Raw genomic sequence first — 17693 nt, 5'->3', positions numbered from 1 at the left:
ATTATTAATTCACCAGAACACCAAAATCCCAAAGGATAAAGCCAAGCAAGTAAACAAGTAAACCTGGAAACTTTTCATCATGGAAAGCACACACACACACACACACACACACACATACATACACACACAAACTACACATGTATAGTAATAGGTCTGTCACATAAGTTAAATATTTTAGTTAGTCTTTGTTGTGTATAAAACTCTTCCATAACTCTATGGCTTAAAACAGTGACCAACTGGACCTGGAGGCACAAGCCTTTAAGGCCAGCATTCAGGAGGCAGAGGCATGTGAATCTTTGAGTTTGAGGCCAACCTGGTCTACATAGTGAATTCCAAGCCAGTTAGATAGGGATACACAATGAGTTTCTGTCTAAAAATAAATATGTAAGTAAACAAATTAAAAATAAAAAAATCACTCATAGCTGGACCAGAGTACACTTGGCTGGTTAATTTTAAGTAAATATGGGTAGACTTATAAAGAATACTTATGTAATATAATGCTATAGAGGAAGTGAGCTAGCTGCTTTGGAAATGACTCCAGAAGTCTTTCTTCCCATGAGTACCATGCACTCAAGTTTGTCAGGGTGTGGGAGAGAGTGAATATCAGATGCCTAGGTCTGCTGGCTTCCCTGGATTCCCATGAGGCTAAATTCACCTGCAGCATTTGCTGAACTCTAGCATCTGAGATGACTCATCTGACAGTTGGCTCTGACTATGAGATGTGACATTTAGTTCTCAGTTCTCTGCAATAGAGTCCTTTCTTATACAGTAATTCTCCTACAGTGATCCTGGACACTAATGGGGAAAGGCTGATCTAAAGCCCGGAGGAGTCAGAACATATATTCATTTTTGCTGTATTATTAATTCCACCAAGACAACATGAGATCAACTTAATGGGAGAAAAAAAATCAATTCTACCCATTGGTGAGAGGAGTACAAATTTATAAGTTGCGGATGTATACAGAAGCCAGAGGATATAGTGGCTTAAAATTTAAACTTGATTTTTTGAGTTACTATTATTTGTAATTTTTTTCTACATGCAAAATACAAGGTTTTTTTCAAGATGCCAAAAGTCTCATCTATCACTAGTCTTGATATCAAGCTCTAATTTTTAGATTATGCCATCAATAGCTGGATCATTTTCACACGAGGCTATGTGCCAATTCCTTCTCTTCCATAGACCTGGGAGCTAAACAAGAAAACATTGTAATCTGCCCCCACCTGTCTCATGCGCAGTGAGGGAAGAAGACATTGCAGGGCATATTTCTGTTCTAGAATGGGCAGAGTGGAGAGATGGTAGACATCAGGTGCGAAGTCCTTTTGACCTCCACCAAGATGCATGTGACCACTGTAACCCTCAGGCAAGGACATTGCTCATGTTCTTGCTAAGAAGTGCCTCTCGGCTGTAACTCATGTCTTCTTAGCCTTCATCATAGAACAAAGTCGTGAACCTGTCTTCTGTTCATTTGAACTGTCCTGTCTCTTCAATGTAAGTTGGTGTACTAAAAATATATTTGCAGTTCATTATATACCCTGCCCAAATGTAACATTTGAAAGAAACTTTGAGCATATATGAATACCTTGAAGATTCCCAGAAACTGGTTTGTCTGGTGAGGTCATGGCCAAGTCAATGGTACCTAAAATCTTTTGAAATCTCTTTTGTTTTCCAGTATTGTTGAAATATTATTTGTGTGTGTGTGTGTGTGTGTGTGTGTTATGGTGACTTGATAAAATTATAAGTGAAATCATACCAAAATAAAAAGAAATACATTCATGAGTAGATAGAGGAGATCTACCAGTGTGTTGGCTAGTTTTATGACAACTTGACACAGGCTAGAGTCATTTGAGAGATGGGAACCACAAGTGACAAGTAGAATGTTTTCTTAATTAGTGATTGATGGTGGAGGGCTGAGCCCACTGTAGGTGGTGCTATCCTGGGCTGGTGGTCCTAGATTCTATAAGAAAGGAGGCTGAGAAGCAAGGCTTGAGAAGCAAGACTTCAAGCAGCATCCCTCCATGGCCTCTGCATGAGCTCCAGCCCCCAAGACTTTTGCCTATTTGTCTTCTTTGTTAATGAACTGTGATATGGAACATAAGCCAAATATACCTTTTCCTACCCAAGTTACCAAGTTGGCCATGGTGTTTCATCACAGCAATCGTAACCCTAACTAAGACAACAAGGGAATATTATTTTGTCATAAAAATAAAGAAATCCTGCTATTTGCTACAATGATTATCCTAAAGGACAGTGCATCAAATAAAATGAGCCAGACACAGACAGAAAGAACAAACGTGTGTGATATCATTTATGAGGAGTCTAAAACCTTCGGACTCTAAGTTTTTAGCCACGAGACCTATAGACACATCCTTACTTTTTCATACCTGAAGCTCTTTCTTTGATCATTCTTTTCCTGGAAAGATAAAGAACAATTAACCATCATTTTTCACAACCCATGTCTTCCTTGTTTCTAGCCCGTGCTTGCAAACAAATCAGTTCCTTCTTAGGTCTGTCTCTTTTTCTTGTAGTGTTTTGTAAAATGAAACTAGAAGAAGCCACTTGACATTTCCAGAGTTCTTCGGGGAAGTGTAGCTAGACAAACCAATTAGAGACACTATGAGTAACAGAACATATACACAGGGCACATCTCTCTTTAGCAGAACCCCATCTTATCCTGCCAGTCTCCTCCCCTCATCTGGTCCCAAGGCCAATGCCGCACACTTTAGAATTTTGTCACAGTAGCTGTTACAGACTCTTCACAGCAGTTTCCAATTCAGTTTGTGCCATCACCAAACTCTAGAGTCTTAGAGAAGCACCCATGTATGATTCCTGAGGTTCGGGTGTGTCTTCTGCCCTATATGTCTTCATTCAGTCATATGGCTCCTGCCGGTCGTGAAATGGCTGGTAGGTACAAGAGGGCCCACACACCTGTCTAACAGTTGTAGTGGGACATCTCCTGGATGCCTTCATTCTTCTTTAAGTTAATTCCTAGTTGATGGCTTCTAGACAGGTACCTACGTGTGCTTGCCTGAGGGGAGAGTTCTAAGAGAGATGCAGTGGAGGTTGAAGGAAGTCTCTCAAACCTCATCAGAAATCACACTGAATCACTGTAGTCATCCTGTTCTTAAAACATACATTTATTTATTTATTTATTTATTTATTTATTTATTATCTATTTACTTAGTGTGTAAATGTATGAGATAGATGTGTGTGAGAGATGATAGGTAGATAGATGGATGGATGGATAGATAGATAGATAGATAGATAGATAGATAGATAGATAGATAGATAGATAGATAGATAGATAGAAACTGTGGCTGTAAGTTCTTTTCTTCCGCCATATCGGTTCCAGGAATTGAGTTCAGGCCACCATCCTTGGTATCAAGGGTCTTCATCTGCCGAGCTATCTTGCCGTCCCAATGTGCTATTGTTGAGTGCAAGCATCAAGACCAACTCATCCCTAAGATGCCTGGAAATACAACCTACTTCCTTAAAGTATCGGCAACAGTAAACCCGCCTTGTCAGTGGGTGTGTTGAATGTGATAGAAACAATGTATACACATTATCTTCAATTTGCTACAGCTTGGTCCTGTAAATGCGTTTTCCCCCAATTATGTCTTCAATTAAAAAAACATTGATTAATTGCAAGCAGTTGTAAGGTATCTGTTTTTACTCTATTGGATCTAAGACCCTTCCCTTAAATAGCAAAGTGGTTAATTTAATAAATGTAAGGCCCTTAATTGAAACAATATAATTCTGACCTGGAAAGAAGTCCCTTGCCTCGTGTCTTAGTTACTGTTATATTGCTGTGAAGAGACACCTTGACAGACAAGGTTTACACAATGAAGCATTTGACTGGGGGTGGGGGTCCTTACAGGTTCAGAGGGTTAGTCCATGACCAATGTGGAGCATGACAGTAGGCAGGCAGGCTGACATGACAAGGGAACCGTGGCTGAGAGCTTATATCTGGATCTGCAGGCAGGAAGCAGAGGGAGCATGAGACAGGCACTGGCATTGGCTTTTGAAACCTCAAAGCTCACCCCTCCCCTGTGACACACCTCCTCCACAAAGGTCACGTGACCTAATCCAGTGGTTCTCAACCTATGGGTCATGACCCATTTGGGGGCTTGCATATTGGATATACTGCATTGCAGATATTTACATTCTGATTCATAGCAGTTGCAAAATTACAGGTATGAAGTAGCAACAAAATACTTTTATATTTGGTGTCACCATAACATGAAGAACTGTATTAAAGGGTCACTACTTAGGAAGGTTGAGAACCACTGCCCTATCCTTCCTTAACAGTCCGCCAACTTGTAAAAGCAAGCATTCAAATTTATAAATCTACAGAGGTCATTCTCATTCTAACCACTGTACCTTGGATGGTTCAATGGTGGCTGTGACCATCACCTGAACAAAGAATTGTGTGTGTGTGTGTGTGTGTGTGTGTGTGTGTGTGTGTGTGTCAGGCTATAAGTGTGTACATTTGGATGATTTTGTTGCTGGGTTGTTGTTTTTTTTTTTCCATTGTGGCTACATTTGTTGTTGCTGTTGTTGTTGTGATGAGAAATTCAATATGCATATTTTGATTTAAAACCAATTCACTCTAAGGTTTTCACCACAGTGAATCCATTATCATGAAAAAATGATGCAAGGGCTGGTGATATGGCTCAACAGGTAAAGGGGCTTGCTGCCAAGCCTGGCGATCTGAGTTCTGTTCTCAGAACCTACTATTTCCTGTGATTTCTACACAGGCTCTGTGGTGTGAATACACACACGGACATATACAATTAATTAATATTGATTTTTAAATGAGCCCAAACATTCATTGGCTGTGGTAGGAATGATGTTCCTTAATTTTTGAAAGGATAGTGTGTGTGTGTGTGTGTGTGTGTGTGTGTGTGTGTGTGCGCGCGAATGTGTCAGGCACACATAAGTGTGTGCATTTGGATGCATGAACATGCATGGGGGTAGGATGCATGCTGTTTGTAGATGGGGGCAGAGCAGAATGCCTGCTCATTACATTGGTCCTGAGACAAAACTTGAACCTCCATGACTGCATCAAGTGTTACCTGTTGAGCTACTTCTTGACCCACAATATATCTTCAAATATGTTATTTGTTTTTCAAATCAGCATCTCTACTTTCATGTAAATCAAATGCCTAGGTGTGTTGTACAAGCATCTTTGTATTAAGGATACTTGCAGGGCATAGTGCCAGTTGCAAGATGGAAATGCCATGAATCCTTATTTAAGGCAAGCCCCTCTAAATACACCAATATTTGATCTTTTGAATAGTCTTTAATATTCTTAATTTGATATTTTTTATGAAGCATAACAACTTCAACCCCAAATACATCTGTCTGCTTATGTAATGCTTTTTTCTTTTCATGCTCTCAATATTAACTATGACAGTGATTAAAGCTAGACCTACTCAGAAATGTACTATTTGGCCTCTTATAAATTTTATGATTCTGATAAACTTTGTGATGCCTACGATGTGTATGCACATGTTCAGTTCTTTATGACTCCGAGATATGTTCTTAAAGAATTTGTTCACCGTGTTGTAATTATAATAAGTATGTAAACATTATAAAATATACACTGTTAGGATATAACGGCTGTCTATACACACCTTTATGCCCTCTGTGAGCCTGCTGGGAGTTCCTGTGCTTCATCTGTCTGTACTGCTGCACTGCCAGCTTGTCCCAAGGGGGAGCAAGACCTTTGTTTGCCCGTCTGTCCGTTGTTTTGTTTGTTTCTTTGGTGGTGGGATCAATGGAGAGGTAAAGATGGAGCCTAGGGCATGTTGAGTAAAGCTGAGCTATATCCCCAGATCATTCATTTATTTGTCTCTTTTGGATTGCACAGTGTCGAATCAAGTAAGTGAAAAACAGTTAGAAATTATTTAGAGAGTGTGGAGGAGCAAAGAACCAAGAATGTCTTCCAGGCAGCGGGCTGAATGATGGGAGAGCCGTCTGATGGGGGAGCTGTCTGATGGGGGAGCCCTCTGATGGGGGAGCCCTCTGATGGGAGAGCCCTCTGATGGGGGAGCCGTCTGATGGGAGAGTCCTCTGATGGGGGAGCCCTCTGATGGGAGAGCCCTCTGATGGAAGAGCACTCTGATGGGGGAGCCATCTGCTTCACTGAAAGGAATTTAGATCCACACATGATGGAGGACATGCTTCTTCTATCTCTCTCAGTTTGCTGTCCCTCAATATCAGAGTTTCTGAATCCATTTGTGTCCCTATAAATTGGTTGTACTTCTCTTCATCGCTTAGTGATGTTTCATTGTATATAGGCAAATGTGGATGCTTGCTTATGCTGTGTCTGTATCCATGTGTAAGTGGGAGTGAAGTCTAAACATCTAGAAAGGAGACTGAGAGAGGGCTACACTGAATGAGGAGAAGAACTTGAGGATCCCACTGGCGTGGGGCACGAAAGAGAACAAGACCACCAGGGAGAAAAGGAAGTAGGGGTGGTCAGCAGAGAAGAACAAAACACTCTCTTTCAAAATGTTCTAATGGTATCTAACATGTCAGGCATTAGTTTCAAAAACACAAAAATAAAGAAACAAGAGCTGGTGCTAAAAAGAAAAAGAAATAGGACGTGAACTGAAGGAGGGAGTTGAATTTAGTTACGGGATGAGTTTGCTGTGTTCAGAACACACAGATGCTGAGCAAAATGTGCAGAAGGTGTCCTGCTGAGGCGGCATGCCTGCACAGTAACCCTGAAGGCCACATCATGTCGTTCTGAAGTGCAAACTACATAGCACCGTCACCCGCACTGTCACCCGCAGTGCCCTACTAAACGTACTTAGGCAGCGCATGCAGGGACCTTGCCGATTGTGCCACTGTTTGTTTGTCTGTGTCCTTGTCAAGAGCAATACAGAAGCATCCTATAATCAGGCTTTGAACAGGTTTGAGTTTCTCGGCAAGGTTGTTATTTCTTCTGCAATTTAAACCTTTTAGGAGTTTAAATCTCCTACTAGGAGGATTTTTAGGATTTAAATCTCTTACTAGGAGATTTAATAACCGGGTCCAGAAGTGACTATATTCTATTTCACTTTGATGTTTAAAACTGAGAATTTGATGAAAGGGAAAGGTTTTCATGTTTTTTTTTTCTTTTAGGGAAATGGAAATAAAATTAGAAATTGTTTACTTAGAATTCTACTGGTTGTGTGTGAGACACATAAATGTAGACTTTAGGGACTCTATAAAGTCTGTCTTTATGTACACAAGGTAAAAGAGATCTTGCAGATAGTTTGGTAATTGGTATATACCAGGATCAAAAAAATCTCTCTGCCAAAAACATCTGTACCTTAGATTCACAAACGTAGTGATTTAACCTCCCATGAGATTGGTACAACCCAGGACTGCAGCTCGAGTGGGCTTCTCTCAATTTATGATCCTTCACACAAGCATACATTCACTTTCGAACATCATTTTAAAGCTATGCCATCATGGTTTATAAAATGCTACACACCCTCAGCAAAATGAAAGATGTCACAGATGTTCTACATGTATAGTCATAGATTTAGAGTAGTAGTTTTTATATATTATGAAGCTCTGAATTCTAACACTCCCATGTTAAGGTGACTTTGCTGCGAAATATATTTGTTTGTAGAGTCCAAAGGTCAGACTAAAAGCTACTCAACCACAAATTTATCTTTCAGGTGATCACGTTGGGTGAAATTAATAGTTTTGTTTTAATATTATCTTTGAGTAGATAAACTCAAGTTTACATGATAAACATGAGTTTGCAAGACCTGACTTCTCTGGAGTCTAAAACATGACTCTGCCATGGGGAAGCTTGGGTAAAAATACTTGATACTATGTGCTTCAACTTTGTTCTTTGTAAACTAAGAATTGTGATTTGCAGTTACATGTTGGCTGTAAGGACTGAGTGAGCTTGGGTTGGGGAATGACTCAGAGCTCCTGTGTGCATGCAAGAGGACTTGAGTTCTAATCCCCAGCACCCATGTAGAAAGTAGGTATGGCTTGGTACCCCTGTAACCCAGGACTGGGAATCAGAGACAGTGGCATCCCAGGAGTTTGCTGGCCAGGCAGCCTAGACAGAATGGTGAACCTCAGGTTTATCCTTGTGAACCTTGTCTGAGTGACCTTGTCTCAGAAAATAAGACAGAGAGTGAAGGGGGAGAGCATGTGACATTATTCTTTAACTTTAGAATGCACATAGATATATATCCTCCACAAGCACATAAACCACACACACACACATATATACATATACATATACACATACACATACACATACACACACACATATATATATATATATATGTATATATATGTATATATAAAACAAGCACACAATTCAATGAGTTAGGTCATTTATTTATTATATATTATATATGGCAGCTATATATATGATAAATCATATATATATATAAATGTCTGATACATAGGGATTTTGCCTACTGCAATAATGGTTATATAATGACCTTCAAAGTTAAAACAAAAAAATGAAAATACATTAACTATAGTCACGTTCTGTAAATATTACAGATACATCCAAAGTTTCTCTGTGTTAAGAGGTTTTATTACCTGTTTCCATATTTTCTTGCTCATTTCTTCCAGATTCATTTCTTCTAACATTTAATAATGTTTAGCTTCTAGTGCACAACCCACCGTTCTAAGATGTTCTGAGATGAAGGCAAGGATGATCAGATGCAGAGATGTAGCTCTGAGCATTAGCCTTCAAACAGGGGGTGGCAGCAGTGGGGGCCAAGACTGTGTGAGTCCATCTGTGCTCTGCCACATAACACCTAGCATAATCGCTTACAAAGCTGGCACCTGGGATTAGGCACAGTTAACTGAGCTATTCTTTCTTTCTAGAGGGTTATGATGTGCCCTCTCTCAGAGGGCTGCCATTTCCAACCCTTTCATTAATGCCTTCCTTGATCCTGGTTGTTCCTCCTATATTAGTTTTTTTCTTTGCATAACAAATCACCACACACGTGGCAATGGAAAACCATATGCATTTATTGTCTCCTCATTTCTGTGGGTCAGGAGTCTGTGAACAGCACACCAGGCATTGGCTCCAGGTCACCCAGGCTACGGGATGTCTGCTGAGAGTCATTCTCATCCAGAGACCCTTCCAGGAAGGGTCCACTTTAAACCTTGTTTGTCTCCTTAGCTCTATTCATTCCCTTATGTTTGTAAGTCTGGGGGCTTGTATTTTCACATGTTGGCGGCTCCATTCCTAAAGCGGGGTTCAATTCCCTGCTATCACCCTACTCTACACAGAGTTCATAGCGTGGTCTGTGGGTCTCCAAAACCTGCAGGAAAATCCCTCCCTCCAGCCAGCAACTTTTAAAGTAGAATCATAAGGTTGGAATGTCACCACTCTGTCATCCTTTGTGAGCTAGATACAAGTCACACGTTCTGCTCACACTCAAGTGTGAACTGCAGGGCTTGGGGGTGGGGGTGGGGTACAGAATGCTATATGCAGTTCTATCTGAGTGCTTTTCTGGGTGACTTTCTCCATACATTTGCCCTGCTTGCCCATCCCCACCTCTATCTCCCACTTTATTCATGCACGCCTTTCTATCTGTTTCCTCCTCTCCTTGCTTTGACTGTATCCTCAAGCAGGGAATTTGGTGCTTTAGTTGATCTCAATGAATTTTACTTCTAACAGATTTGTTGAGCATAACTCACTCCCAAACTTTTCGTGAGTGACTGAGGCTAAACATAGGACTAGCCTACACACCTGTAAGGCATTTGCTGACAATTTTAAAAATAATATTTTAGTGGTGATTTGAGAATTTCATACAATGTACTTTATATACACCTCTTTCAAGTCTTCCCAGATTTGCTCCTCCTCCCTAAGTCTAATTGGTGGTGTTCAAATTTTCTTAGGGAAAAGCTGCCTAGAGCAAGATCAGGCTGCCCTAGTAGGGAATTTACCCTGAAAGAAAACAGATTCTTTCCCTGCATTTGTCAAATGTCAATAGCTCTTTGCCTAAGGCATGGGACTTCATGCCCACTGCTTCAACTCCATGCTGGAATTTTCTCTGGCTCAAGACTTCTAACAACTTCTAATGATGTGTCTAGTTGTTTATATAGAGAGAGTTGCCTTGAACCTTCAAGACAACAATTTAAGTTGAGTTAGAAGATAAAAATAGTTTTTATGATTTCTTTTAGAGGTATATAACCAATATTGGATGATATAATTTTGTAACCCATCAGATTATCTAACCAAAAATATTTTTTTTTGTCTTCTAGATGAACAAGAGATTGTACAGAAACGCACCTTCACAAAATGGATCAATTCTCACCTGGTCAAGGTAACAACAGTGACCTAGAGTTAGAGGTTCACATGTTGGAGGCAGCCACCATATGGAGCTCCGTCTTGATGAGGCTCCCAAAGACTTCACTATAAAGGAAGGCAGCAGCCAGCACTACTGATCAGTGGTGTGGTGGTATTATATGGGTGGGCTGGATGCACCCTAATTATGGTGTTTGGTTACCACCTCTGGAAGGAGATGAGTTGACAGCTGGTCAAGAGATGCTATTTTATGTAATTTGTATGAACCTTGGCAAAATGATCCACTCCAGTTGTTGCTTTCACAGTACTGTGTGTTGTGTCAGAGGGAAGATTCATGTGCGGTTTTTGTTAGATTGTGTCCATTCAGATAGTACAGAGAGGAGCAAGGAATGGTCTGTACCATGCAAGGAGCTTTATCTGAGGAGGTCCAACTCTGCTTCGCCTGGGGCATTTGATGGAAATGTAACCCAGATAGCAGGATGCTAGAAACACTGAAATCCTCAATGAGTGTCTACATTACATTGGTAGGCAGCCATGAGTCCACATGCAGTACTGCCTTTGAGTGTAAATACTAGTACGAAATGGCTTTCAACTTTAGTGTGTCATGGCAAAATTATTCCCCTATGCTGATAGACACAAAACCAAAGAGACATTTTATATATATATATAAACATTTTATATATATATATATATATATATATACATATCTCTATCTCTATCTCTATCTATATATCTATATGTATATCTATATCTATCTACATCTATATATATATTCAATTGTCAGGACAATTGTCTGAATCCAGCTAATGATTTTCTATGGAGAGTGGTATCCAAAGTACATGAGGCAACTCTTCCTGGGAGATTTTTTTTCTGCTGTGGTTTAAGTCTCAAATATTTCTCAAAGGTCTAATGGCTTCAACAATAAATGTTACTGTCCCACAGTTTCGGGGATCAAAGTCAGAAGGTTCAGTTTTTGTGGGATTTTTTGTTTGTTTGTTTCTGGTTTTGTTTTCAAATGTCTTTCTGGCTTTCTGTATGCTGCCTTCTCTGGTATCCTCACACGAATGAAAGGGAAAGAGCTCTGGTTTCTCTTCTTCCTTAGAAGGATCTGCTAGTGTCATTACAGAGACCCACCTTGTCACTGACTCTGTGTTTGTGTGTGTGTGTGTTATGTAGTGTGTCTGTGTGTGTTGTCTGTGATATATCTGTGGTGTATTGTGTATCTCTGTGTGTGTATGTCTGTGTCTGTGTGTCTGTGTGTCTGTCTGTGGCATGTCAGTGGGGTATGTGTATATCTGTCTGTGTGTGTGGTGTGTCTGTCTGTGTGTGGTATATCTGTATGTACATGAGTGTCTATGAGTACATCTGGAGGTCAGAAGCTGGTGTGACCTTCCCCCATCACTCTCCCTTTTATTTTTCAGACAGGACCTCTCACCAATCCTGGAGTTCACTGGTTCAGACTATGTGAAAGACCTAAGCTTTATTTTATTTCTGGCTGGCCTGTAACCTCTGAGAACACCTTCTCTATTTAAAGCTGTGTTCTGCCATGCCTGCTAAGGGTCCAACCCAGGTTCTCATGATTGTGAGGCCAGTACCTTTCATGCTGAGTCCCTCTGTACCAGGAAGAGGGTTTTGTTTTTGTTTTTGGTTTTGGTTTTTCAAGATAGGGTTTCTCTGTATAGCCCTGGCTGTCCTGGAACTCACTCTGTAGACCAGACTGGCCTCGAACTCCGAAATCTGCATGCCTATGCCTCCCAAGTGCTGGGACTAAAGGCATGTGCCACCACTGCCCAGCTCAAAGAGGCAAATCAAAAAATTTGTATTTTTGCCTGCTTTCTTCATTTGCAATCCTAGAAATGATTTGTAATTAAATAACTGATTCTGTTACTGACAGCAGACATTTCATTCTGCTGTGACAAGTTTTTACGATATTATGACATGAGTTATGAAGATATGGCATGTATACAAGGGTGCAATATGGCTTTTGGAAATATAATTTTACTAACCCATATATCTTAATGAAACAGAGGGGGAAAAGTCTAAGAATTTTTTGTGTATAATTTTATGCTGTTTTGAGAACATATCTATAAATTATTCAAATTTTTATGTATAATTACCCATTTCTTTTGTTTGTTCTGGGTTCTATGCTTCTGCAATTATCTGAACCATTGGGAATCACAGATGGTCAGTGTCATGTAGTATAGTCTTAAGATACACTAGCAGGTGGTTTCATGAAACTGTTTCTTTCTAAGGTGAGACTCCTGTTTTAAGTGAGAAAACTGTAATTTTCTTTTTATAATAAGATAAAAATAGGTGTGTCACTCTATTCTCTGGTTCTTCTAACTAGCTAAAGGAAGTGGATTGTGTCATCATTACACAGATAGTGATTTCTACAGATAAGATATTCAAGCCCAGGTTTCAGATTTGCACTTGGCTTGTTAGCATGCATTGTGATTTCTGATTTCACGCTGTAGTAATGCAGCCTGCTGGGCACACATTGCTGATAATGGAGCCTCAGCCAATTTAGATTTTATTGTACTTTATTCTCACAGCAACCAAGTGTGCTATTTACATTAATTTACAGGCCAAGTACTTGAAGTTTAACATTAATTAATAATCTTAGCAATTCAGGAAATGACAAGGCCGGAGCTTATCCCATGACTACTAAATGTGAACGTCGTTGGTTAGGTTAGGTCAGATAAGGAAACACCATAGGGAGAATGGCTTGCCCAACAGATACTATTAAATCCTCCAAAGTCCAAGGTCAAAGTGCTGGGGCACTCGGTCTCCAAGACTGCCATCTTCCTAGCTTATGGGACTGCTGTTCTTCTGCCTTCGTTGGGCAGAGATGAGCTTTGGTTCCTCTTCCTCCCATTCTAATGATGCTCTTCAGTCTCCTCCAAGGGCTCCTCCCTCCATGATCTCATCCTCATCATCTCCCAGTACTCCAACCCCACCTGCTTCTGGATGGAAGAGTCAAGCTGTAGCATAGACATTAAGTCTTTGACAAGCAATGACCAGTGTGCTGTGCTTTACTCTTGCATTTTCTCTAGTTACCCATCCATCCGGTGTGCATTAGGCATCAGCTAAGACTAAGAATTATGAATACAGTGGTAGGGGCCTAATAACAGAATGGACAGATAGCTGTAGTCATATGTGGACTGTGGACGGGGTCTAGGGACACCTGAGGGCAGTCAGGAGGGTGCATGCCAGTGTGAAGACCGGAGTTCAGACTCCCACCCAGAACCCATGTTAAAAATCTGGTCATACTAAGTGACTATAACGTCACTGGCTAGTCAGTCTACCTGATTCAGTGAGCTTCAGGTTTACCAAGAGACCTGTCTCAAAAATTAAGAAGATGGAGAATGAGCAAAGAGACTGGAATCAATCTCTGGTATACACACATACCTGCATGCACCTGTGCACACATGCAAGCTAAGCATGTGCACGCACACACACACACACACACACACACACACACACGCACAGAGAATATATACCACCACCACCTCCACAACCCCTAACACACGCATACTTGTTCACAGAGCAAATGAGAAATGCATTATGTTAGTTCTGGATCCAGAAGTTCCAGCACTCTTCTGAGACTCTGGAGAGAATCGTCCTTGCCTCTGTCTAACATTTGATGGTTAATTTCAGGACTTGCAGCACTGCAGTCTCTGCCTCTGTGCTTAGCACATCTATGCAGTAATTCTCTCTTCATCTGAAGATACTGGTCACACTATGCTAATGACTACATTGTGACTTGATGAACTTGGTAAAGACCCTATTTCCAAATACAGCAGCAATCTAAGGTAGTGGGAGTTAAGGTTTTGAAGTGCATTGTAAGGAACAGCGATGTTATGCAGAGGGGATCTATTGAGAGCACATTTTTGGTTTTACACCATGTTCAACTCAGTTATTACTTTGAAGGAAACAGGATTTATTTCCAGGTTAAAGCTCTATATATGTATGCTAGATAAGTTAAGTGATGTTTTCAGTATATGAAAATCACTTTAATGGCTGCTTTCACTTTCCCAGTTACCTTCTTGCCAACAGCATATTACCTGAAAACTTCTCTTAATTGATTCTCTCATCCCTTTCCTTGCACATACCCTTGTGGACCTATTCACGAACTAATACTGACAAAGGGGTCAAGAGAATGCCAAAATCCACCCAACTCTTTACTTGCTTTCTTAAAACTACAATAGCTACAGGAATATGTTAAGTAGTCTGTTTTTAATCCTTCTGTAATTCTTGCACAAATCAAAATACACTCATACACTGTAAATGTATTCAACCTTTAGCTGTTAATTATACCTTCATAAATCTAGAGGAGTTGAATTGAAATGAGTTATTTTCTAATATGCAATTAAAGGATTACAAAAGATACCCATTTTAAAGTGCATCTTTAACTTGAGAACCGTTAGGGTATGGATAATGAGGGTGCAGCGCTCACAAGGTCTATGGAGAGTAGTAAATCTGATAAAATTTGTCATCGTTTCTTCTTAAACCGGTGTCGTGTTCACATATCGACAGGTATTTTGAGGATGTTATTTAACAGCCGAGATGATATTCTAGGCCCTGAAAAGGAAAACTATGAACGAAAGAGAAAAATAATTTCTGTCTGAAGTTGTGGGTAGCTATAGGTAACTGGATTCTGGATGAGTTTTTGAAATTAAGCCAGTACAACTTGCAGATGGATGAGTAACTGGATTTGCGCAGTGGAAAGGTGTCAAGTACAACACTGTACACTATAGAGAGGAAGTAAGAAGGACATGTGTTGGCTCTCTGCAAAATGTGTAGAAAACATTTTGTTGTACCAAAAAATAATCATTACTTAGCAGAACTTTCTCTGGCACACATGAGGCTGTGCAGTACGGAGATGTTGCCTTCGAGACCTGTGTTTGATGTTGATTGAAATAACCAAGGAAGTGGAAATGGTTATTGTTCTCCATGAGGAGATGAAATAGAATGGAAGTAGCTTCCCACTTGTGCCAAAGTATGGTGGAAAATAGCAGCAGGGGCCCTTCCATAAAAACAACAATGAGGACCAGATGCCAGCAAAGTATTTGAATTGCTTCACCTTGTTTGTGGAGCTATTGGGAATGCCTATTTTGTTTTCAGGGTGAAATGGCAAAGTCTTTTAGAGAGTATATTAATTTTAGTCAGTTCTGCCTGTGGGGATCATCACAGTCTTGATTAATCTGGGCCAAGACTAGCTTGGCACTTTGCTAAATTGTGGTGTAGAGGACTCTCTGCTGACCCTTCCAGAGGTAACTCACCCACCGGACATCTGCCGGTCAACCTCTCTTCCCTTTCTACTCTTTCTCTTTGTTCCTGCTGTTTTAGATGTTGTCCCACCCTGCAGATAACCATCAGGAAAGGAGAGCTCCCCATGCTGGCTCTGAGATGGGAAACATCCCTGATGATGTGCTCCCTTAGTTTATATCCCTACCTACCATAGACAAGTCATCCAGAGTAGCTTGTCTGTTTCTGGCTCTGAGGGACCATGATTTACACAGATGAATCAGGGACACACAGAATGTGGGACTAGAGTCATCCCTTTTCTTAGGACTTTCCAACACCCTGTGCAGAAGGCAGAACTGTGAACATGCCAGGCCATGGCTTTGTGCCATGCTTAGCATCCCTTGACTCTGTTTATAGTATGTGTACCACCTAAAGAAGGTGGGCATCTGTGACATGAGCTCCCCTTAGACATGTTCTAGTCCGGCTTCACTGACATCACTAAATATCCAATAGTCATTAGTATTAACCATAGGATATGTCTTCATCTCAAAGTGACAGGCCATAACATTTCATAGCATAATAAAATATTTGATCAACTCTTAGCCATGAATAACAAAACCCTTAGTCGATCACCAGATTGATGATGGTAAGTGGCACCAGGATTAGACCTGGAAGTTGATAGGACACGGACACGCGTGTGTGTGTGTGTGTGTGTGTGTGTGTAAATGTAATGTGTGTGTATATATGTATGTATGTGAATGTGTATATGTATATGATGTATATGTATATGTTTATGATGTATATTATATGCATGTGTATGTGTTATATATTGGTCTTTACATTGTAAAAGACTAAATTCCTAATGCTGAAACTCTGTTTTATAACAGTGTGACATTTATCAATAGGAACTCTCATCATTCATTAATCAATAGGATTCTATGAGATATGCAGATATTTATATTTGCTACTTTTCTGTGGCTGTAATAAGACACCATGACCAAGAGCAACTTAAGGAGGAAAACTTACTTTAGCCCGTGGTTCCAGATGGCAGAGAGGCATGCGAGTAGATGGCTGGAGCAGAAAGCTAAGAGACCGTGCCTTCAGCACACACAAGGAGTAAAGGAAAGGAACTTTGAGGACACTGTGCTAAGTGAAATAAGCAGTCACAAAATGACAGATATTTCATCACACTGCTTACATGAGGTACCAAGAGGAGTCAAAAGCACTGAAGAGGAACTGAAGGTAGATGTCAGGGGGTGAGAGAAAGAAAGGAGACCACAGCTGCTTAATGGGTTTAGAGTTTCAGCTTTGCCAGAGGAGGATAGAGTTGGAGACTGATAGAGTATGCCTGCAGAAATATCTAATGACTGAACTACACACTTGAGGTGGTGAATCTTAGGTTATGAATATTTTAGCATTGTTATAATTTTAATAAACTAGTATAAAGACATAATCTGGATCCTCTGACCATAAATAGTTCCATCTTATAGAAGTCATTTACTCTTATAGAAGTCATTCACTCAAATTTCACCATCCAACAGGAAGGGAGAAGTGTCACAAATATAAATTGCCAAAACAATGCTTCATGGTCAAGATATATTAGCAAGAGAACAAAATTGATCTTTAAAGATTTGCCTCAAAGAAGGTGTTATTGAAATACCTCCAGGTGTCTCAGTCTAAGAAGGAAATATGTTGGCTGGGCAGGAAAGGGTTAACTTGGCACTTCTCCAGTTTGCTCTGCCCCAGACCAGCTCAGGACTAAAAAAAAAAAAAAGTCTTCTGAGAGCTTCCCCTGTCTTCTGGGAGAAAAGCCCTACAAACCTAGGCTATGTGCTTGAGTCTTCAAGCTGAGACCTGGTGCTGAGACCTTGCACTTTATATTTTTTTCTGTGCCAGGGCCTCAGCCATGCTATTCTGCTTTGGTCAGGTCATTGCATGGAAACAGCATGGTTTGGGGAAACACCATTTTTTTTTTCTTAAAATCAAAGAGGGAAGGAAGGATAGATTCTGAAGATCTAGAATCAGTCATGGCGGCACTCAGACTCCCATGAAAGACCCCTAGACACTTGGGTGGCTTTTCCAGGCTGTAGATACTTATTTATGTATGTTGTCACAGGTCATTAGTAAAATTCTGATGTGTGCGCACATGCCCACAAC

General features: G+C 40.4%; 1 protein-coding gene across 1 annotated transcript in view; it reads left to right on the top strand.

The window, feature by feature from the left end:
- Positions 1 to 17693, top strand: part of Syne1 (spectrin repeat containing nuclear envelope protein 1) — a 505489-nt gene that overhangs the window by 81434 nt on the left and 406362 nt on the right. Inside the window, 1 exon segment of the mRNA XM_052169815.1 lies at positions 10247 to 10308. Coding sequence (XP_052025775.1) covers positions 10247 to 10308 — 62 coding nt within the window.

Source organism: Apodemus sylvaticus, chromosome 23, assembly GCF_947179515.1.
Source record: "Apodemus sylvaticus chromosome 23, mApoSyl1.1, whole genome shotgun sequence".
Taxonomy (NCBI): Eukaryota; Metazoa; Chordata; class Mammalia; order Rodentia; family Muridae; genus Apodemus; species Apodemus sylvaticus.
Note: the sequence above shows the minus strand (reverse complement) of the source record. Positions and strands in the feature narration are given on the sequence as shown.